The sequence below is a fragment of the Rana temporaria genome, chromosome 8 (genome assembly GCF_905171775.1).
Source record: "Rana temporaria chromosome 8, aRanTem1.1, whole genome shotgun sequence".
Lineage (NCBI taxonomy): Eukaryota > Metazoa > Chordata > Amphibia > Anura > Ranidae > Rana > Rana temporaria.
In genome coordinates this window covers 167272573-167294890 of record NC_053496.1, presented here as the reverse complement: position 1 = coordinate 167294890, position 22318 = coordinate 167272573, and the positions used below count along the sequence as shown (strand labels likewise).

General features: G+C 47.8%; 1 protein-coding gene across 1 annotated transcript; it reads left to right on the top strand.

Annotated features, from left to right (window-relative positions):
• The first annotated feature begins 7123 nt into the window (after nt 1–7123).
• On the top strand, nt 7124–21172 carry LOC120909868 (zinc finger protein 436-like). The gene is made up of 8 exons (XM_040321631.1): nt 7124–7288; nt 12359–12468; nt 13064–13207; nt 13294–13402; nt 14875–14972; nt 15072–15180; nt 15876–15983; nt 19689–21172. The coding sequence occupies exons 2-8, from the start codon at nt 12376–12378 to the stop codon at nt 20906–20908; spliced, it is 1881 nt and encodes a 626-aa protein (XP_040177565.1). The 5' UTR covers nt 7124–7288; nt 12359–12375; the 3' UTR covers nt 20909–21172.
• Nucleotides 21173–22318: the final 1146 nt, after the last annotated feature.

Below are 22318 nucleotides of genomic sequence, written 5' to 3'. Positions count from 1 at the left end.
TCGCTGTTTCTACTTAGTAGAAACACACAATCTGTCTCCTCTCCTCTGACAGCACAGGGATTTGTGTGTTTACACACACAAATCCCCATGCTGGCTCGTGAGCACGCGATCGCGCATTGGGTCCCCCGCCCTCTTAAAGGCCCGACCTACGGGAAAGTGATTTTACGCACCTGTGCCATTTTCCCGATGTAGATCGGTGTGATACGGTTGGCCAATGGTTAAATGAGCCACAGAGATCTAGAAATGAAGGAGTACAAAGTCATAAATGAAAAAATAGAATACAAAGTTTATTGATGAACAATGTTTCATATAAAAAAAAAACACTCAGAATTGAAAAAAACGTCCACACTTATAAAATAAAGACAACGTGGTCTTAAAATCAACAATTTTAAAACACAGACAGCATACACATACATGGTAGGACTAGATAATTGAATCGTGAAACAATCCACTAACTGCAGGGATCCTCAAACTACGGCCCTCCAGCTGTTGTAGAACTACACATCCCATGAGGCATTGTAACACACTGACATTCACAGACATGACTAGGCATGATGGGAATTGTAGTTCCTGAACAACTGGAGGGCCGTAGTTTGAAGACCCATGCACTATGGTATGAATGGGAATCGCATACAACCTGTGATGATGGTAACATCACAGAGAAGAGGGGGGGGGGGATAGAAATGTGAGTTCTCAAATGGCTGATAGTAATCTATACAAAACACCTCATAATCAAAATGGCACCCCTTGTAGATCAAATGCGTGGAGCCAGTGGCCGGCATAGTGTATAACAAAGGTTAATCTCCAAAAACGAGCACTGGGGCTATTGAAAAAAGGGGCAAATGAGAGGCAAGAACAGTCATGTATATTTACGTATTTCTTGCTCGCACGCCAAGGTGAGCACTTACACAGGTTCCACATGCATACCTAAATGGCGATCTCACCACATGTGAGGTATCGCCACGAACATTAGAGCGAGAGCAATAATAACTGTGACTTTACGGCGGACACATTTTTGGGACCATTGTCATTTTTACAGCGATCAGTGCTTTACAAATGCACGGATTACTGTGAAAATTACACTGGCAGTGAAGAGGTTAGCCACTAGGTGGCGCTGAAGGGGTTAAGTCAGTACTAGGGAATGATTCTTACTATTGGGGGGTGTGGCTACGAGTGACACGTCACTGATGACCGTTACCGATCACAGGGAGCAGCCTTCAGTGACAGTGTCGCTAGGCAGAATAGGGGAATGTCTTGTTTACAAAGGCATCCCCCTGTTCTGTCTTTGCCGACCGCAATCGCGGGCCGCCCGGGAACATCGAGTTCCCAGGACCCGCCAGCATGCTCACGAGGCACACGACAGCTGGGCGGCTAATTTAAAGGGATGTACAGGTACGCCAATGTGCCTGCCCGTGCCATTGTGTCGACGTACATCTGCGTGTGGCGGTCGGCAAGTGGTTAAAGTGTCGCCTATGCAGATTTTTAAATACTGTAGTTTGGCGCCATTTCACGAGCGTGCGCAATTTTTAAGCATGACATGTCGGGTATCTGTTTTACTTGGCGTAACGTCATCTTTTATATTTTACCCAAAAACTAGGTGCTCTTTAGACTTTAGGGGGGCCAGACTGTGGGCAGCGGGAATATAATTGTATTTGAAGTGGGAATAAACAGTACACCATCTTTGGTATTCAGGGGAGGAATTGTGCACAATTTTTGGTTTCAGTAGCACCCCATTGTGGATGTCAGTGGCAGGAATCAACAATTGTTGGTGTCAGTGGGCAGAAAAATGACAGCTAATCCCTCCTTCTTCTCCATGCTCACTAACCAGCTAAACACAATGGGGGTGGGATATTACATCTTGATTGATGGAGGCTTCACCACCCTCCTTTTGATTTAAAAATGTTTTGAACATGGTCACATGTTTTTTTGAACATGTGACCAGCAGCAGAGAAGCTCCTCCTGCCACTTTTTCCCTGTAGACAGACTGGCAAAGAGCTGGGTCATATGACAGCTGTATATCACATAGGAAAAAAAAATACTTTAATTAAAATTATTACAGTGCCACAATCCACATACAGAAATAGAAGGGACAATGTAAATGAAACTATCACTTTAACCACTTGCCGACCGCCGCATGTATATATACGTCCACAGAATGGCACGTACAGGCAGATGGGCGTATATATACGTCCTTGCCTTTCCGCGGGTCGGGGGTCCATTTGGGACCCCCCCCCCGCTACATGCGGCGGTCGGATTCCCGCGGGGAGCGATCCGTGATGACGGCGCGGCTATTCGTTTCTAGCTACCCCCCCGCGATCGCTCCCCGGAGCTGAAGGACGGGGAGAGCTGTATGTAAACACGGCTTCCCCGTGCTTCACTGTGGCGCTGCATCGATCGAGTGATCCCTTTTATAAGGGAGACTCGATCGATGACGTCAGTCCTACAACCACACCCCCCTACAGTTGTAAACACACACTAGGTGAAACATAACTCCTACAGCGCCCCCTGTGGTTAACTCCCAAACTGCAACTGTCATTTTCACAATAAACAATGCAATTTAAATGAATTTTTTGCTGTGAAAATGACAATGGTCCCAAAAATGTGTCAAAATTGTCCGAAGTGTCCGCCATAATGTCGCAGTCACGAAAAAAATCGCTGATCGCCGCCATTAGTAGTAAAAAAAAAAAAATTTATAAAAAAGCAATAAAACTATCCCCTATTTTGTAAACGCTATAAATTTTGCGCAAACCATTCGATAAACGCTTATTGCGATTTTTTTTTACCAAAAATAGGTAGAAGAATACGTATCGGCCTAAACTGAGGAAAAAAAATGTTTTATATATCTTTTTGGGGGATATTTATTATAGCAAAAAGTTAAAAATATTGATTTTTTTTCAAAATTGTCGCTCTATTTTTGTTTATAGCGCAAAAAATAAAAACCGCAGAGGTGATCAAATACCACCAAAAGAAAGCTCTATTTGTGGGGGAAAAAGGACGCCAATTTTGTTTGGGAGCCACGTCGCACGACCGCGCAATTGTCTGTTAAAGCGACGCAGTGCCGAATCGCAAAACCTGGCCTGGGCATTTAGCAACAAAATGGTCCGGGGCTTAAGTGGTTAAAACAATGCTTTCCTCAGTTATAAATAAAGAGTACCTACCTATTACTTTTTTTTTTAGTCTCTGTGTTTTTTTTTTTAAACCTTTACTACATATTGAAGTTTTGTCAGACGAAAGCATCTTCAGTCCATAATGAGGAGTATCCCAAACAAACGGCCGCCCCACTCAAACCCTCAGGTGCAGACAATCAAGGAAGATAGCTGATTGGCCGCACTCCGAATACACACCTTTATTGTGGCCAAAACAGTATTTAAAAATCCAAAGCTGCCACAGCATGGCTGAGGTAGGTACAGAAAAAAGCTAACGTGTTTCACATCATGGTAGATGCTTTGACTAAGCGTCTACCATGATGTGAAACGCGTTAGTCTTTCGTCATATGACTAAGCATCTACCATGATGTGAAACGCGTTAGCTTTCGTCATATGACAGCATCTACCATAGTGTGAAACGCGTTAGACTTTTTTCTGTACCTACCTCAGCCATGATGTAATTTTATCAAGTTTTTATGGGTAAATGCAATCTGCAATCTCTTAGGCCAGTTTCACACTGGGGCGTTCGCGGTAAAGCGCCGCCGAAAAATCCCCCAGTGTGAAAAGGGTCTAAAAACACCTTGCTAATAATATTGGCAAAATTTTCATTCGCTGCAGGTCTAGCAAGACATGATACAGGAGATAGTCAGAGACTGCAGACATGATACAAAGGATCAATGCAGCCTCATCAGTGCCCATCAAATGCAGCCTCCCCAGTGCACATGAGATGCAGCCTACAAGTGCCCGTGAGAAGCAGCCTCCCCAGTGCCCATGAGATGCAGCCTGCCTGCAAGTGCCCATCAGATGCAGTCTCACTGTGCCCATCAGATGCAGTCTCACTGTGCCCATGAGATGCAGCCTTCCCAGTGCCCATGAGATGCAGCCTGCCTGCAAGTGCCCATCAGATGCAGCCTGCTAGTGCCCATGAGATACAGCCTGCCTGCAAGTGCCCATCAGATGCAGTCTCACTGTGCCCATCAGATGCAGCCTCACCAGTGCCCATAAAATGCAGCCCGCCAGTGCCCATGAGATGCAGCCTGCTAGTGTCCATGAGATGCAGCCTGCCTTCCAGTACCCATGAGATGCAGCCTCACCAGTGCCCATGAGATGCAGCTTCACCAGTGCCCATGAGATGCAGCCTCACCAGTGCCCATGAGATGTAGCCTGCCAGTGCCCATCAGATGCAGCTTCACCGGTGCCCATGAGATGCAGCCTCACCTGTGCCCATGAGATGCAGCCTGCCAGTGCCCATGAGATGCAGCCTCACCAGTGCCCATGAGATGCAGCCCGCCAGTGCCCATGAGATGCAGCCTGCTAGTGCCCATGAGATGCAGCCTGCCAGTGCCCATGAGATGCAGCCTGCCTGCCAGTACCCATGAGATGCAGCCTCACCAGTGCCCATGGGATGCAGCCTCACCAGTGTCCATGAGATGCAGCTTCACCAGTGCCCATGGGATGCAGCCTCACCAGTGTCCATGAGATGCAGCTTCACCAGTGCCCATGAGATGCAGCCTCACCAGTGCCCATCAGATTCAGCCTCTCCAGTGCCCATGAGATGTAGCCTGCCAGTGCCCATCAAATGCAGCCTGCCAGTGCCCATGAGATGCAGCCTCACCAGTGCCCGTGAGATGCAGCCTCACCAGTGCCCGTGAGATGCAGCCTCACCAGTGCCCGTGAGATACAGCCTGCCTGCCAGTACCCATGAGATGCAGCCTCACCAATGCCCATGAGATGCAGCTTCACCAGTGCCCATGAGATGCAGCCTCACCAGTGCCCATGAGATTCAGCCTCACCAGTGCCCATGAGATTCAGCCTCACCAGTGCCCATGAGATGTAGCCTTCCAGTGCCCATCAGATGCAGCTTCACCGGTGCCCATGAGATGCAGCCTCACCAATGCCCATGAGATGCAGCCTCACCAGTGCCCATGAGATGCAGCCTCACCAGTGCCCATGAGATTCAGCCTCACCAGTGCCCATGAGATTCAGCCTCACCAGTGCCCATGAGATGTAGCCTTCCAGTGCCCATCAGATGCAGCTTCACCGGTGCCCATGAGATGCAGCCTCACCAGTGCCCATGAGATTCAGCCTCACCAGTGCCCATGAGATGAAGCCTCACCTGTGCCCATGAGATGCAGCCTCACCAGTGCCCATGAGATGCAGCCTCACCAGTGCCCATGAGATGCAGCCTCACCAGTGCCCATGAGATTCAGCCTCACCAGCGCCCATGAGATTCAGCCTCACCAGTGCCCATGAGATGTAGCCTGCCAGGGCCCATCAGATGCAGCCTCACCTGTGCCCATGAGATGCAGCCTGCCAGTGCCCATGAGATGCAGCCTCACCAGTGCCCATGAGATGCAGCCTCACCAGTGCCCATGAGATGCAGCCTCACCAGTGCCCATGAGATGTAGCCTGCCAGTGCCCATCAGATGCAGCTTCACCGGTGCCCATGAGATGCAGCCTGCCAGTGCCCATGAGATGTAGCCTCACCAGTGTCCATGAGATGCAGCTTCACCAGTGCCCATGAGATGCAGCCTCACCAGTGCCCATGAGATGCAGCCTCACCAGTGCCCATGAGATGCAGCCTCACCAGTGCCCATCAGATGCAGCTTCACCGGTGCCCATGAGATGCAGCCTGCCAGTGCCCATGAGATGCAGCCTCACCAGTGCCCATGAGATGCAGCCTCACCAGTGTCCATGAGATGCAGCCTGCCTTCCAGTGCCCATGAGATGCAGCCTCACCAGTGTCCATGAGATGCAGCCTGCCTTCCAGTGCCCATGAGATGCAGCCTCACCAGTGCCCATGAGATGCAGCCTCACCAGTGCCCATGAGATGCAGCCTACCTGCCAGTGCCCATGAGATGCAGCCTACCTGCCAGTGCGATCTCACCCTGTGTCAGCTGGATCTAAATCGCTGGGCAGCCACTGTAACAATGTCCCGCCTCCTATGACACACATTCCCTGCATTGGGTCAGTGCGCTGTCTATCACAAGAGACGTTTTAGGAGGCAGGACATTGTTACAGCGCTGCCCGGCGATTTAATGCAGCTCGGTGACACAGCGTTAGATGGCGCTAGCAGGCACTGGTGAGGCTGCATCTGACACTTGCAAAGAGAGGAGGATGGAGGGGAGGACTCTGACAGGGGTGCTCCAGGATGACACATGTGTGGCACCCGGCGGGCCGGACTCTGCCCCCTTTTTTTTTCGAACAATATGTTTTGGTGGCAGAAATTTTAGTGCCCCACTTCAAAAAACGCCCCATTTTTAGGCATTTTTCTTCACTGAGCTAAATACAGCCCATTGCTTTTAATGAACCTGTACACACAGGTGTGTACACTTACGCTGCGTATAGATCAGTAACACAAAAATACAAAAATCAGCGTTGCTGGTCAGTAGTTTTACACGCAAAGCTAGTAGAATTTTATGCATGCGCACGTGCGAGTGCTACGCAGCCCATTCTTGCGCTTTTCCTGCCTGGAATATCTGATGCCCATATATCAGTACTGTGTAAAAATAATAGCGACACCATAACTGATACTTTTTCCAATCGGTAGGTGTATTTCTAGAAGACGAGAGTTAAATCTTTCTGGAGAATATCCCCCCAAGCCTTGGGGCCCAAGGGTCATTCGCCGTGGCGCCAGCAGAGCTGACAATCTAAGGTCCTAATAGAGGACTTGCAGGAAGATGATTATTATTTGAGGCGACACAGAGTGCTGGGACCCCCCTTCTCTCATAAAAATCAAATATCATTATCTCCTCATCACTGGGCACACATTTGAGGTCAGGTGTAAAAATACACCTCAGCTACAAAGAAATAATCGTCCAAAATAAAATGTCCTCAAAGCAGGGGGCTCAGACGCCATTTTGTTGTAGACAAGAGTCTACAAACGGCGAGCGCCGAGCCGCGCCCTCTGCTGGCCGTCGTGTGCACTTCACACGTTCTCAGAAAGAGGGTCAGGAAGTGAGCGGAGCAGCCATATTCTTGTAGCTCTGAGGAAGTAACGCAGCCATTTTGTCGTGGTCCACCAGGAAGTTGTAGAATTGACAAAAAAAGGGGGACGGGTGTCAGCTTGCCCTGCTCTGTCTATTGTGTATTTATTCCTGCAGTGCTGTCTGTGAGTGGCTGGGCTGGCCAGGCTGAAACAGGTAATGTTTGTTATTGTTGTCTGTCTGGGGGAGGGAATTGCAGCTATAGGAGGGATGTTACCAATGTAAACCAACAGAGGGGGCTGTTAGTGGTGGGCAACCAATCTTGGTTATAGTCAAGCCCCAAAACAATGGGTTGCCCTATTACTTTGGCATGAAATGTTGCCTATCCATTCTCACTGCTTGCTGTTGGTCAGGAGCTGTCGCAGTACAAGCCAATAGCGAGGCACGAGAGAGGGGCAGACTGGCGTGCCGATAGGACGCCTGGCATTAGGGGGCAGTGGCGTCACTAGGGTTGGTGTCACCCGGTGCAGTAAAGCATGGTGTCACCCCCCCCTCTGTCTAGGCTGCCCAGCACCAAGCAGGCAGCGCACGGGGCGCACCCCAAACCAGCCCCTGTAAATGATAGTATAGGGCAGTATAGTGGCAGGTTAGGGTAGTATAGAGTGGTATAGTGGCAGGTTGGTGTAGTGGGGTGGTATAGGACAGGTCAAGGCGGTATAGGGCATGTTGGGGTGATATAGGGTAGTTTGGGGTGGTATAGGGCAAGTTAGGGTTGCATAGGGCAGGTTGGGGTAGTATAGGGCAAGTTAGGGTGGTACAGGGCAGGTTGGGGTGGTATAGTGCAAGTTAGGGTGGCATAGGGCAAGTTGAGATGGCATGGGAAAGGTTGGGGTGGTACAGGGCAAGTTAGGGTGGCATTGGGCAGGTTGGGGTGGTATAGGGCAAGTTATGGTGTCATAGGGCAGATTGGAGTGGTACAGGGCAAGTTAGGGTGGCACAGGGCAAGTTGGGGTGGCATGGGAAAGTTTGGGGTGGTACAGGGCAGGCTGGGGTGGTGCAGGGTAGGCTGGGGTGGTGCAGGGCTGTTTGGGGGGGGTACAGGGCAGGCTGGGGTGGTATAGGGCTGTTTGGGGTGGTACAGGGCAGGCTGGGGTGATACAGGGCAGGCTGGGATTGCACAGGGCAGGCTGGGCATGTCAGCTAAAAAAAATAAAATTACCAGGTTGGGGTGGTATAGTGCAAGTTAGGGTGGCATAGGGCAAGTTGGGATGGCATGGGAAAGGTTGGGGTGGTACAGGGCAAGTTAGGGTGGCATTGGGCAGATTGGGGTGGTACAGGGCAAGTTAGGGTGGCACAGGGCAAGTTGTGGTGGTATGGGGCAGGCAGGCTGTGGTGGTACAGGGCAGGCTGTGGTGGTACAGGGCAGGCTGTGGTGGTACAGGGCAGGCTGTGGTGGCACAGGGCAGGCTGGGTACAGGGCATGCTGGGGTGGTATAAGGCTGTTTGGGCTGATACAGGGCAGGCTGGGGTGGCACAGAGCAGGCTGGGGTGGTACAGGGCAGGCTGGGATTGCACAGGGCAGGCTGGGCATGTCAGCTAAAAAAAAAAAAAAAGGGCGATGGTGTCACCCCTCTAGCGGGTGTCACCTGGTGCGGACCGCACCCCCTAGCAACGCCTCTGTCAGGGGGTAATAGGGATCACCGGTGCAGATCTCCTTCTGAAAATACCAGTTGCCTGACTTCTGATCCTCAGGCTTCAGCACTTCCAGCCGCACCCCTGGAACAAGCAAGCCGGTTCCTGATCTGCCTCCAACTTCCCGAATAACAAACCCCAACCCTGGACCACCTTTTATAGTCCTGGAGCCATTTTTTAATTGTTTTGTTTACAGGTTAAAAAAACTAAATACATTTAGGTCTGAAGTCTAGTTAAAACCCCCAAACGCTATATATTTTTTGAAAGGAGACTCCCTAGAGCAGGGGGTATCAAACCCGGCGGCCCTCCAGCTGTTGGGGAACTACAAGTCCCATCATGCCTCTGCCTGAGGAAGTCATGCTTTTAACTGTCAGCCTTGCAATGCCTCATGGGACTTGTAGTTTTGAGGAAATAAAAATAGTGAAGATGACAGAAAACCCCCAAAACATTTAAAATGGTGTCTTCGAAAAGCAGATTCCCTGGAGAATAAAACAATGGTAGTTCCAATTTTTTTAAATATTTTGTTTGATATTAGCGCAGCGGTTTATGTCACAGGGTTTGACAAATTTGCTTGGAATCTAGGAGCCAGCTAAAAAAGTTAGGAGCCAGAAAACGCGCCCTGTCCCGACGAGCTTGCGCGCAGAAGCGAACACATACGTGAGCAGCGCCCGTATATGTAAACGGTGTTCAAACCACATGTGAGGTATCGCCGCGATTGGTAGAGCGAGAGCAATAATTCTAGCTCTAGACCTCCTCTGTAACTCAAAACATGCAACCTGTAGATTTTTTTAAACGTCGCCTATGAAGATTTTAAAGGGTAAAAGTTTGTCGCCATTCCACGAGCGGACGTAATTTTGAAGCGTGACATGTTGGGTATCAATTTACTCGGCGTAACATTATCTTTCATAATATTAAAAAAAATGGGGATAACTTTACTGTTGTCTTATTTTTTAATTAAAAAAAGTGTACTTTTTTCCCCAAAAAAGTGCGCTTGTAAGACCGCTGCACAAATACGGCGTGACAGAAAGTATTGCAACGATCGCCATTTTATTCTCTAGGGTGTTAGGATAAAATATATATATAATGTTTGGGGGTTCTAATTAGAGGGAAGAAGATGGCAGTGAAAATAGTGAAAAATTACATTAGAATTGCTGTTTAGCTTGTAATGCTTAACTTGTAATACCAACGGCCACCACCAGATGGCGCCAGCTTACACATCTGGTGGTAATAACTTGTAATACCAACGGCTCACCAGCAGTTGGTGCCAGCTCACAAGCCAAGTCGCCAGGACCCTATTTCTAGTCGCCATGGCGACCTGGCGCCCGGGATTTGTCGAGTCCTGTATAAAACACATACAATAATATAGTGATCAAAAATATAAATAGTGTGGAGTGCTGGAGGCGACCAAATAAATCAAATAATATAAAGACAAATGATAAAGTCCATAAGTGAAGTGGCAGTAAACACTGCTAAAGGAGATGAATAGATGTCCACCAATCCCAGAGAGGAATGAGAAACTGCACCAAAAAGACTACAATCTGGTCTCCCAGAACTCTCACCTCACCAATGGATCAAATATGAGATGTATCCACATGTATACACTATTCCATACACAGACTTCCTGAGTGTCTCACGGTCCGGATAGGCCAAGCCTTAAACCGTCTCCTTTAAGTACCTAAATGGACTCCGTACCCGGGAACAAGAGGGACAGAAGAGAGGGCCTCCAATAGTGTAGTACCCTGTTTCCCCGAAAATAAAACCTACCCCTAAAATAAGACCTAGCGTACTTTTCCAGGACGACTGCAATATAAGCCCTACCCCGTAAATAAGCCCTAGTTTAAAATCCTATAACCCACTCTATTACAGTAGTACACAATGTACAATGTGTGTGTTTCTGTAACATAAATGCAGGGAAGAGAGCTCCGGCAGGTCACAAAAGTGCAGAGCGGTGCTATAATGAAGGTATTTGGCACAATTATATTACAGAAATACACACATTTTACATTATATACTACAGTAATAGAGTGGATTACAAGATTTTACAAGCATTTTAACTAAGTTCAAACTGGGGATTCCTAACAGGCAGGTCGAGAGAGGGGAAGAGAAGACATCACATTACATGGTAAGACCTACCCCAAAAATAAGCCCTACTGTGTCTTTTGTTACCAAAATTAATATAAGACCCGGGCTTATTTTCGGGGAAACACGGTATTAAAACTTAGGGAACATTTATTGCGGTAAAAAGGCGCTTACATGGGATAAATAAAACGAGTGCATAAACATGAACAGTGGCGTTCTCAGCGCCGTCTCACGTCACTCCTGGTGTACGTCTGGCCGCGGCCAATCCCTACGCGTTACGACCCAGTCACGTGTCTTCATCTGGGGAACCTGATTGGTCGTGCCGCCTAAGTATTTATATGTGCAGACCGGAAGTCTGCTGGCCGCCATTTTCTTGAAGACCATCGCTTCAATAATGACAAGCCATAGCGAGGTAATCAAAAATAGCAAACCTACCGGGAATTGAACAGAAACCCGTGAAATAGAACATTACTACTTAATCCGTAGCATGTATCTATATCTGGTAGTAAAAAATATCAATCGTTGCAAAAAATAAATATAATAGCACTGGATAAAATACGGTATACAGTAAATGGAGCACGATACTATGGGAACGATCGCAAACCTCCCAATCTCAGCCAGCCAGCCACACTTCACATTGGGATGAATTACCCCCTTATAGATAGCTAAAGAGATCAATGGTGTCAGTGGGAACTTATCTGAGAGGCTGAAATTGTTAATTGCTCAAGAAACCGATAGGAACCCTGGGGTTCCATGGAAACCTGCTTGAGAAACCCTGGTTTGGAGTATCGCATATCACTGCAGAACCCCCAGGAATCTCGCGCTCGCTGTTTTCTAAAGGTTCCCAGGTTTGGGCTGTGGTAAGGCTCAATACCGATGTTGGTTGACAAGATCGTGGTTTGTGTTGGGTTTAGGCCAGAGCTTTGTGCAGGCTATAAAGTAGACCTACCTACCATTTGTAGCCACTGAGGTCCTCAGTACAACGTGTTCTGCCACCAACTTTCATAGCTGGGATTTCATGGCGGTGTTTTAATTATACTCCCATGTTTGGTGTCTAAAGCCTCGTACACACGATCCAACTTTATGACCATAAAATCCAAAGTACAAACACGCATGCTCGGAACTAATGCTAAACATCAGACAACAATAACAGAAGCTGCCCAAAGGGTGGCGGTAAAGAGCTGAAAAACCACGTGATTTGGTAAATGTTGGCTGAAAATTTTGTGCCGTGTGTATAAAATCCACGGAAAAGTCTGCTGTAAGTCCGATTGTGTGTAGGAGGATTAAGAGGGTCCAGATACCTTTTTGTTATAATGTTATCATTGTTCTAACTCTAAAGCAGGGGGTAGGCAAACTTTGACCTTCCAGCTGTCATGGAACCACACGTCCCATGTGGCATTGCGAGAGTCTGACAGCCATTAGCATGACTATTTTACTTTGCTTGCAATGTATGGAGGACTATTACCGACCAACTATGACCCCTTATTCATTACATATATATTGCTTTATAACCAGAGTCCAGTGCTGCAGCCATGACTGATCCACAGACCATGAATGAGGAGAGGATGATGACGGAGAAGATATTAAACTTCACCTTGGAGATCATCTACCTTCTTACCGGAGAGGTGAGGAGGATTCTGGGAGGTCACATGACATCACTCTTATCTCTATTAATAAAACACAGACCTGACCGGAGGGGTGAGGAGGATTCTGGGAGGTCACATGACATCACACTTATCTCTATTAATAAAACACAGACCCGACCGGAGAGGCGAGGAGGATTCTGGGAGGTCACATGACATCCCTCTTATCTCTATTAATAAAACAGACCTGACCGGAGAGGTGAGGAGGATTCTGGGAGGTCACATGACATCACTCTTATCTCTATTAATAAAACAGACCTGACCGGAGAGGTGAGGAGGATTCTGGGAGGTCACATGACATCACTCTTATCTCTATTAATAAAACAGACCTGACCGGAGAGGTGAGGAGGATTCTGGGAGGACACATGACATCACTCTTATCTCTATTAATAAAACACAGAGCTGACCGGAGGGGTGAGGAGGATTCTGGGAGGTCACGTGACATCACTATTCACTCTATGTATAAAACGCATATCTAACTAGAGAGATGTGATTAATTATTTAATTACAATAAGAGTTCGAAAACTTTGTTGTGAGTTGAGTAATATTTTTAGAAATATGTATTTATCACATATAGGATTACATAGTGGTGAAGAAGACATCTGTTGACCATACAACAACCAGACACATGATTTCTCCTTATGCTCTGATAACGGACAAAAACAACAATAGGAAGATTCTAGATGTCACATGTAAGATCACTGAGCTGCTGACGGGAGAGGTGAGCGGTGCCGGGAATTCTGGGACATTATCCGGTAACAGACAAGGGGTGTGTCTGGATGGTGAGCGTTTTATTATTTGTTCCAGGATGTCACCGTCTGCTTCTCATCAGAGGAGGAGGTGAAGGAGTTAGAAGGACACAAGGATCTCTACAAGGACGTCATGATGGAGAAGCGGCCGCCCCTCACATCTCCGGGTAAGAGGAGACTTTCATTTCTTGAAAAGGAGAGAAGAGTATTGTGCAGTGCCGCGGTGCGTCTATTAAGGGTGCACGGGCGCCGCCCCCTCTGTCCAGCCACCCCCCTCTATGACTAATAGATTCATGCATTGCCACCGCTGCCACCCCCTATTCAGGCTTCCGGCACCTTTTTGGACGCCAGGGTGCCTGAATTACATCGGCGGGGGTGTGGTTTTTTTTTAAGCACCTGATTGGAGCAATAGGCTCGAATAGGCTTCAAAAAAGTGAACTCAGAGCGCAAAGCATTGCGCTCAGAGTCCACCCAGGTGTGTTAGAAAAGCGAATGAATATTCACTTTTCTAACACTGAACCTCCTCTCTGCCAATCAGGAAGCACAGGTCTGTTGCCCGTCACCTGATTGGCTGAAAGGAGAGGCGCCGTGATTGGACACCTATCAGGAGGAGGGGAGGAGACGCACGGAGGACACAGGAGTTGCTGTCTGACCCGCTGCAAGGTCTCACAGCTCGTCGCTGTCACCCGCTGCCTGACCCGCCACCAAGACGGGGTAAATGCCGGGCGGGAGGGGGGGGTCACAGTGGCAATATTTGATGGGGCACAGTGGCTGCGTTTGATGTTTGTTTTAGATTTTTGATGTTTGTTTGCGCCCCCCCAAAAAATTTGGAGCACCAGCCGCCACAGGTATTGGGGATCCACATATCCTCTGATATAAAGACATAGAAACAATGGGCTGGATTCAAGAAGCAATTGCGCCTGTGTAACCATAGTTACACAGCGCAATTGCTTACTTGCCCCGGCGTAACGAATGCTCCTGATTCAGGAACCTCGTTACGCCGACTGCAGCCTAAGATATGCGTGGCATAAGGCTCTTATGCCGCATATCTTAGGCTGCATTCTTGCGATGGCCGCTAGGTGGCGTTCCCGTTGTGCTCAGCGTATAGTATGCAAATTGCATACTAACGTCGATTCACAACGTTGCGCGAGCCCAGCGTACGCAGTTTACGTAGTTTCCGTACGGCGTTTTTCGCGTAAGGCTGCCCCTGCTACTAGCAGGGGCAGCCAATGTTACGTATACCCGTCGTTCCCGCGTCGCAAAATTTCAAATTTACGTCGTTTGCGTAAGTGATTCGTGAATGGCGCTGGACGCCATTCACGTTCACTTTGAAGCAAATAACGTCCTTGCGACGTCATTTGCCGCAATGCACGTCGGGAAAGTTTCCAGACGGAGCATGCGCTCTACGATCGGCGCGGGAACGCGCCTAATTTAAATGATTCCCGCCCTCTACGGGATCATTTAAATTGCGCGCGCTTACGCCGGGCATTTTGCCGGCGCGCCCACGCAATTTACGGAGCTACTGCTCCGTGAATCAAGGGCAGCGCAGTACAAAAACGTTGCCCTGCGCCTCCGTAAAAAAAGCGCAATTGTACCTGAATCTAGCCCAATGTATTCAGTCAGTGTGTGTTTCCTACAGATGGATCCAGTAAGAGAAATCCCCCAGAGAGACGTCCCCGTCCTCTGTATTCCCGGGACTCCACACAGGAACATCAGGAGATCCCTCAGGAGGATCAGGTAGATGAGATTGACACTGATCAGTCTACTCTTTATTATCTGTATTTTCTGGTCATTTTATGATTATGCAATCTCCTGTTTGTGTTCTTTGTTATTCAGGGTGAAAACCTATTTACTATTAAAGTTGAAGTTAAAGAGGAAGCAGGAGAGCCGTCTGAAAGGGATGATGACCTAAGTAAGGAGGAATTTTCTCCAGAGATGAGTACAGGTGAGTAATAAACACCGAGTGCATTCACACCTGAATGTAGCGGAAATGAGCTTGCGGTGCCATTATTTTTAAATGCCACCCCAAAAAAAAAAAAAAAAAACACTTGACTCAATGCCAAAAAAGGTAAATGAGCTACTTTGGCACCAAACGCGTTGCGTCCCTTGGGTGTGAACAGTCTAGAAAAAAATTCCCAGATTCTCCTTGTCCAGTCACTACAACAATCTCTTCTTCTCCCCCCACCTCTGTCAGTAGACAGTAATGGGGAGACAGTATGTACCCAGTGGGGGAGTCAGGAGCCATCAGCCTCTATTAGACTCCGGATCTCCTCCTCAGAGATGTGACCAGTCCCACCTCCTACACACTCGCTGGCGTCTCTCATACATCTCCGTACAGGGGGTTTCAAGCATATCCAAACCCAAAAGCAAAAAATACTATATTGCAGCTTGCGATCCTTAAAAGTGTTGGTTGCATTTGTTTTGTTTTGTTTTATGCATTTTTCTTTATTTTTGCCAGACTTTTTTTTTGTTTCTTTAACAGACCAAGCTATCCTGCAACAGTGGCAGTTAGAGGGTTGAGACAAACCATTTACCATTGACAGGGGTGCATGCACACATCAGTCAGCCCTTTTTGTAATTTTGTTAAAATATATCTCAATATAGGTTGCTTTATTCTTATTCAATCATCTTTATTCACAGACCTTGGAGACACCAAAGCCACTGAGGGAGATGTCAAAGATGAGGAAGAGGGGACAATTCAGCAAATCAAAATTGAGGAAGATGACCTACCTCTAGAGACTGGCATAGGTGAGTAATAAACACTAAATTCAGAAAAGCTACTTTGGCGCCAAACGCGTTGCGTCCCTCAGGTGTGAATGCAGTCTGCATCCAGAGAAGAGTCCCAGATCCTCCTTGTTCAGTCACTACAACAATATCTTCTTCCCCCTGTTGTAATAATAATATTTATGTGTAGTTATGTATTGCACAAAATATTGTATTGCATTACCATATTGACCAGGAATTCAGTTGAACTGTCCAAGCCAGCTGAATTCTAACATATCAAAGGGACAGCTGAAGACCCTTTGATGTGTTAATCTTATGCAAGACTACCTAGGAAGTATTTATTGATGGTAATTAGACTTGAGGGGGTATTCATTCAGGGAAACATTTGGTTGACCTGGAAGAACCCCTCCCTCCAGTGTGAGACCAGTATTTGAGACATTCAAGCTGGCATTCAGTCAGTCTTGTCACTGAGTATATTTTCTCTATATATCCTCTGTATGAATATGGCACAGGTCTAGGAAAACATGAGACTTTGAACAACTCTGTTGGATTTGTATCGTCTGTGGAATTTGGACTTTATTCTGTATTGGAAGTCAAATAAATGCACTCTCTGGAGAGCCTGGTGTGTTGCTGCGGGACATAATTTATAGTCATCATACTAACACCTGAATATCAATTATCTGATCGGACTCCACTTTACATTTATATCACTACATTGGTGCCGTGACCCGGATTTATATCACTACATCCCCCTCCTCCGTCAGTAGACAGTAATGGGGAGACAGTATGTGCCCAGTGGGGGAGTCAGGAGCCATCAGCCTCTATTAGACTCCGGCTCTCCTCCTCACATCATGTCATTGTGTGTTACCAGCCAAGAGACGTGACCAGTCCCCCCCCCCCCCCACACACTCTCTGGGGTCTCTCATACATCTCAATATGAAGAAGAAATGGTTGAGCACACCAGAGCCAAGAGGATACTTGCTGAATAAAGTCTTTATTGTCATAAGCCAGACAATCATGCATTCAACGCGCCAACTGTAACTCTCTGCATGATTGTCTGGCTTATGACAATAAATACTTTATTCAGCAACTATCCTCTTGGCGCTAGTGTGCAACCATTTCTTCTTCCTCTTCATACTCTATACAGACGGTAGTGAGCCGGCGAGCACCTGGAGCTGGATGCACCTGATTGCTGCCTGAAGCGGTGTGTGTGCTTCTTGTTTTGATACATCTCAGTACAGGGGGCTTCACTCTCATCTCTATTCCCAGACACCAGAGCCACTCAGACAGAGGTCAACTCTGAAGAAGAGGAACCACAAGTAATTCAAGAGGAGGAAATTCCTCCCTATATCACCATAGGAGAGTAATAAACACTAAACTCAGAAAAGCTACTTTGTTGCCAAACGAGTTGCGTCCCTCAGGTGTGAATGCAGTCTCAATCCAGAGAAGAGTCCCAGATTCTCCTTGTTAAGCCACTTCAACAATCTCTTCTTCTCCCCCTTCCTCTGTCAGTAGACAGTAATGGGGAGACAATGGGGTAGATTCAGGTAGCAATTACGCCTGCGTATCCATAGATACGCAGCGTAATTGCTAAGTAGCGCCGGCGTATCTACTTTCTGTATTCAGAAAGCTAGATACGCCGACTGTAGCCTAAGATACGACTGGCATAATTCTCTTACGCCGTCGTATCTTAGGGTGCATTCTTACGGTGGCGCTCCGGTAGTTTTCAGCGTAGAGTATGCAAATTGCATACCATAGCCGATTCACAAACGTACGCGCGGCCGGCGCTCGTTTTTTACGTCGTTTGCGCCGTAAGGCTGCTCCTGCTATTAGGAGGCGCAGCCAATGGTAAGTATGGACGTCGTTCCCGCATCGCGATTTTCAAATTTTGCGTAACTCGTTCGTGAATGGCGCTGGACGCCATTTACGTTCACGTCGAAGCCAATGACGTCCTTGCGACGTCATTTACCGCAATGCACGTCGGGAAATTTTCCCCGACGGAGCATGCGCAGTACGTTCGGCGCGGGAACGCGCCTAATTTAAATGATCCACGCCCCCTACGGGATCATTTAAATTACGCGCGCTTACGCCGGCCCCTTTTACGAAACGCCGCGGCAAATTACGGAGCAAATGCTTCGTGAATGAAGCGTAGCTCCAGTAATTTACGGAGGCGTAGTGTAAAAACGAAACGCTGCGCCGCCGTATCAGTGCGCGCCCCTACCTGAATCTGGGCCAGTATGTGCCCAGTGGGGGAGTCAGGAGCCATCAGCCTCTATTCTATGCACCGGCACTGACCAGTCTTCTGCCAACCCTTGTGTGACTGTTAAATGCTGCAGGACCCTGTGATGGGTCCTTCCGACAGCCAATGGGCAATGTTCACGTTAACAGGCGACAACATGGACACTGCAGATGAGACCCCTCCACTGGTGAAACAGAAAAAAGGAAGTCCACAAACCTGGACGTAAAACTGGATGAAGGTGGAATCCTTGCCAGCAGTGACAGCTCAACGCTGTGCTGGTATGCGATGCCTTGCAGGTCACAGAAAAAAAGCGCTTTAACTGCATCCAACTGTCCATTTCTTGCAGTTTAACCACTTCCATACCAGGCACTTACGCACCTTCCCGCCCAAGCCAATTTTCAGCTTTCAGCACTGTCGCACTTTAAATGGCAATTGCGCGGTCGTGCGACGTGGCTCCCAAACAAAATTGGCGTCCTTTTTTCCCCACAAATAGAGCTTTCTTTTGGTGGTATTTGATCACCTCTGCGTTTTTTTTTTTTTTTTTTTTTTGCGCAACAACTAAAAAAAGACTGGAAATTTTGAAAAAAAATTACGTTTTTATTTTTTTCTGTTAATTTTTTTTGTAAATAAGTAAGTTTTCTCTTTCAATTACGGGCACTGATATGGCGGCACTGATGGGCACCGATGAGATGGCACTGATGGACATCGATGAGGTAGTACTGACGGGCACAGATGAGGTGGCACTGATTGGCACTCATAGGCGACACTGATGGGCACACATAGGCGGCACTCATGGGCAGCACCGGGCACTCATGGGCGGCACTTATGGGTGGCACTGATGGATACTTATACGTGGCACAGATTGGCACTGATAGGTGGGCACTGGGCATGGATAGGCACTGTGGGGTGGCACTGATGGACACTGTGGGGCAGCACTGATCTACCCATGTTGCCAGTCAGTGCCCATTTGTGGGCACTGATTGTCATCTTTTTTATTTTTTAAAGCTTTTTTTTTCCAAGAGTTTTTTTTTTTCCTGTCCACTTTTTTTTATTTTATTTGCCCTTCCCTGGTGGTCCAGTGTGGCGATCCGAGGGGGGGCTGCGCTGATAAACAATCAGCGCAACCCCCCCCCCCCCTGTCAGGAGAGCCGCCGACCGGCTCTCCTCTACTCGCGTCTCTCAGACGCGAGTGAGGAAGAGCCATCATCCTGTTTACATCGTGATCAGCCGTGACTGGACACGGCTGATCACGTGGTAAATAGCCTCCGCCAGAGGCTCTTTACCGAGATCGGAGATGCAGGGTGTCAGACTGACACCCCGCATCACCGATCGGCGCGCGTGCGGCATGAAATCCTGCAGGACGTCCAGTCAGGATTTCAAAACCACTTCCCGGACGTAAATCGGCTATAGGCCGGGCGGTAAGTGGTTAATTAGAGTTTACAGTGTTTAGTTTTACTTACTTTTTATTATTATTCGTTTTTTTTTTTTAGATGGAAGACGCAAGAGAAATAAAATGAGATCCTGTCGCATGATCTCTCCAGATGGCGAGTTAGAAGAGGAGGATGTCACGTCCGATTCCTCAGATAAAAGCCACATTATCGTAAAGGTCGATCCAGCAATTCACAGCGCAAATCTGCCATCTGATCACAGTGACGCCAATCCGGCGGCTCATGCTGGGTGTGAAACCTCCCCATGCGCTGAATGTTCAGCGGGAAGAACAGAATGCAATTTGGGCCAAAAGTCTATCGCAAGGGAGAGGCCGTATTCATGTTCAAAATGCGGGAAATGTTTTTCTTGCAAGTCTTACCTAATCATGCATGAAAAAATTCACACGGGGATAAAGTCCTATTCGTGTCCTGACTGCGGTAAGTGTTTTTCCTGGAGGAGGACTCTTACCATACATAAACGAGTCCACACGGGAGAGCGGCCATATTCTTGTACCGTGTGCGGGAGGTGTTTTAGACAGAAGTCGGTTCTCGACCTCCATGAACTGACTCACAGGCCGGACAAGCCGTTTTCCTGTTCCGAATGCGGAAAGCGTTTTATCCAAAGAGGACAGCTTATTGCTCACATGAGATCTCACACGGGAGAGAAGCCTTACTCGTGCGAAGAGTGTGGGAAATGTTTTTTTTCCAAGTCGGGCCTTTTAAGGCACCAGAAGAGTCACACCGGGGAGAGGCCGTTCTCCTGTCCAGAGTGCGGGAAGTCTTTTTCTCACAGAGCCAATCTGGTCCAACACCAAAGAGGCCACACGGGCGTTAAACCGCATCTGTGCTCCGAGTGCGGGAGAGGCTTCAAACGAAGGTCGCATCTGAAGGAGCATCAGAGAGTCCACACAGGCGACCGCCCCTATGCCTGCGCTGAGTGCGGAAGAGATTTTGCAAATCGATCAGCCTTAATTAGGCACGAGAGACTCCACACTGGTCATCGCCCGTATTCCTGCTCCGAGTGCGATAAAGGCTTTACTAACAAGTCCGACCTGGTTAAGCACGAGAGGGTCCACTCTGGCGACCGCCCGTTTTCCTGTTCAGAGTGCGGGAGAGGTTTTGCCAGTAAATCAGCCATGGTTAGACATGTAAAGGCCCACGCCGGAGAACTTCCATATTCATGTCCTCAGTGTGAGAAACAGTTTTCCCATAAGTTCTCCCTTATGTCCCATCTTAGTTCCCACAAAGGACAAGAGGTCCCAGTTTCGGGAGGCGGCAGCTGAGCAAGGATGTGCACACACTGGTGCTTATTATGGGGCTTCAGTGTTGGGACACAAGCTGGAAAACCAATATCTCTGTTATAACTGTGCAAAGTGGATGACTTCGCTGATTCTCGTGTGGACAGTTGGCAGCAGATATACCGTATGAACTTTCTGCTCTGGCCAGTTGGTAGTTCTGTGGATTCAACACAAACAGTATTGCAAGCTTAGGAAATATCTTATTGATTAATATGTTATGATATGCACAATAAAAGTTTCAATTGTCAATAGGTGTTAAAATGGGTTAAAAAGTGGATGAAATGTGTATGTTGACACTGCTCACAGATTTAAAGCGGTTGTAAATCCGCATAAATTAATTTTTTTACACCTGCAAGGAAAAAGCCATAATGAGCTAGTTTGCAGCGCATATTAGCTCATTATGAAATACTTACCTCGGAACGAGGTAGGGAACTTACCTGGTCCACGCTGAGCCGAGCCGAGCGTGTCTTCCGGGTATCGCGCTTTGATTGGCTGGAGCGGCGATGACGTCGCGCAGGAGATTTCCTTTCCGGCATGGGTCGGCCCTTCAGCCGAGGATCGCCGCTGCAATCAGCGGCGCATTGCGAGGGGAATATCTCCTAAACCATACAGGTTTAGGAGATATTCTTTATACCTACAGGTCAGCCTTATTATAGGCTTACCTGTAGGCAAAAGTCAAAAAAGTGGGTTTACAACCACTTTAAGAGACTGCATACCCTCCATATTCAGTTTTACTCGGCTCTCTCCAAGCCGTTTGTAAATGCTCCCATTTCTGAGTTCAGCCGAGCTGTCCTTGGGCCTTCCGAGTGTTTCCGGGGTCCTCTAGCGCCCCCCACCTCTGGCCACATGTGGTACTGCATGCCATTGAAGTCAATGTGGAACAAATTTATTTTAGTTTCCATTGACTTCTATTGGAAAACTCGCTTTGATACACAAGCACTTTGGATTACGAGCATTCTCCTGGAACGGATTATGCTTGCAATCCGAGGTTCCACTGTACTTTGAAAAATGGAAGGATACTACAGCACCATACAGGTCTGCTTTATCCTTTTTATGCTGCAGTTGTTATAAATACTGCATTTTGGGGGGGAAGGCTATTGGGAGTAGATCCTGGCACCATACAGTGCATCCAGAAAGTATTCACAGCGTTTCACTTTTTCCACATTTTGTTATGTTACGGCTTTATTCCAAAATGGGATGAATTCATTATTTTCCTCGAAATTCTACAAACAATACCCCATAATGACTAGGGGTGCTACGGATCAAAAAACTCACGGTTCGGATCGTTCCTCGGATCAGGAGTCACAGATCGGATCATTTTTCGGATCGAAAAAAAAAAAAATTCCCCCCCACTGTAATATGCACATCTCTCTCCCCCCCCCTACTGTAATATCC

What these genes read in the sequence shown, in the direction of transcription:
- LOC120909868 (XM_040321631.1), top strand. Translation starts at nt 12,376, where the DNA reads ATGACTGATCCACAGACCATGAATGAGGAGAGGATGATGACGGAGAAG. An exon ending in AGATCCCTCAGGAGGATCAG is followed by an intron (nt 14,973 to 15,071) that starts GTAGATGAGATT and finishes TTTGTTATTCAG; the next exon opens with GGTGAAAACCTATTTACTAT. An exon ending in ACCTCTAGAGACTGGCATAG is followed by an intron (nt 15,984 to 19,688) that starts GTGAGTAATAAA and finishes TTTTTTTTTTAG; the next exon opens with ATGGAAGACGCAAGAGAAAT.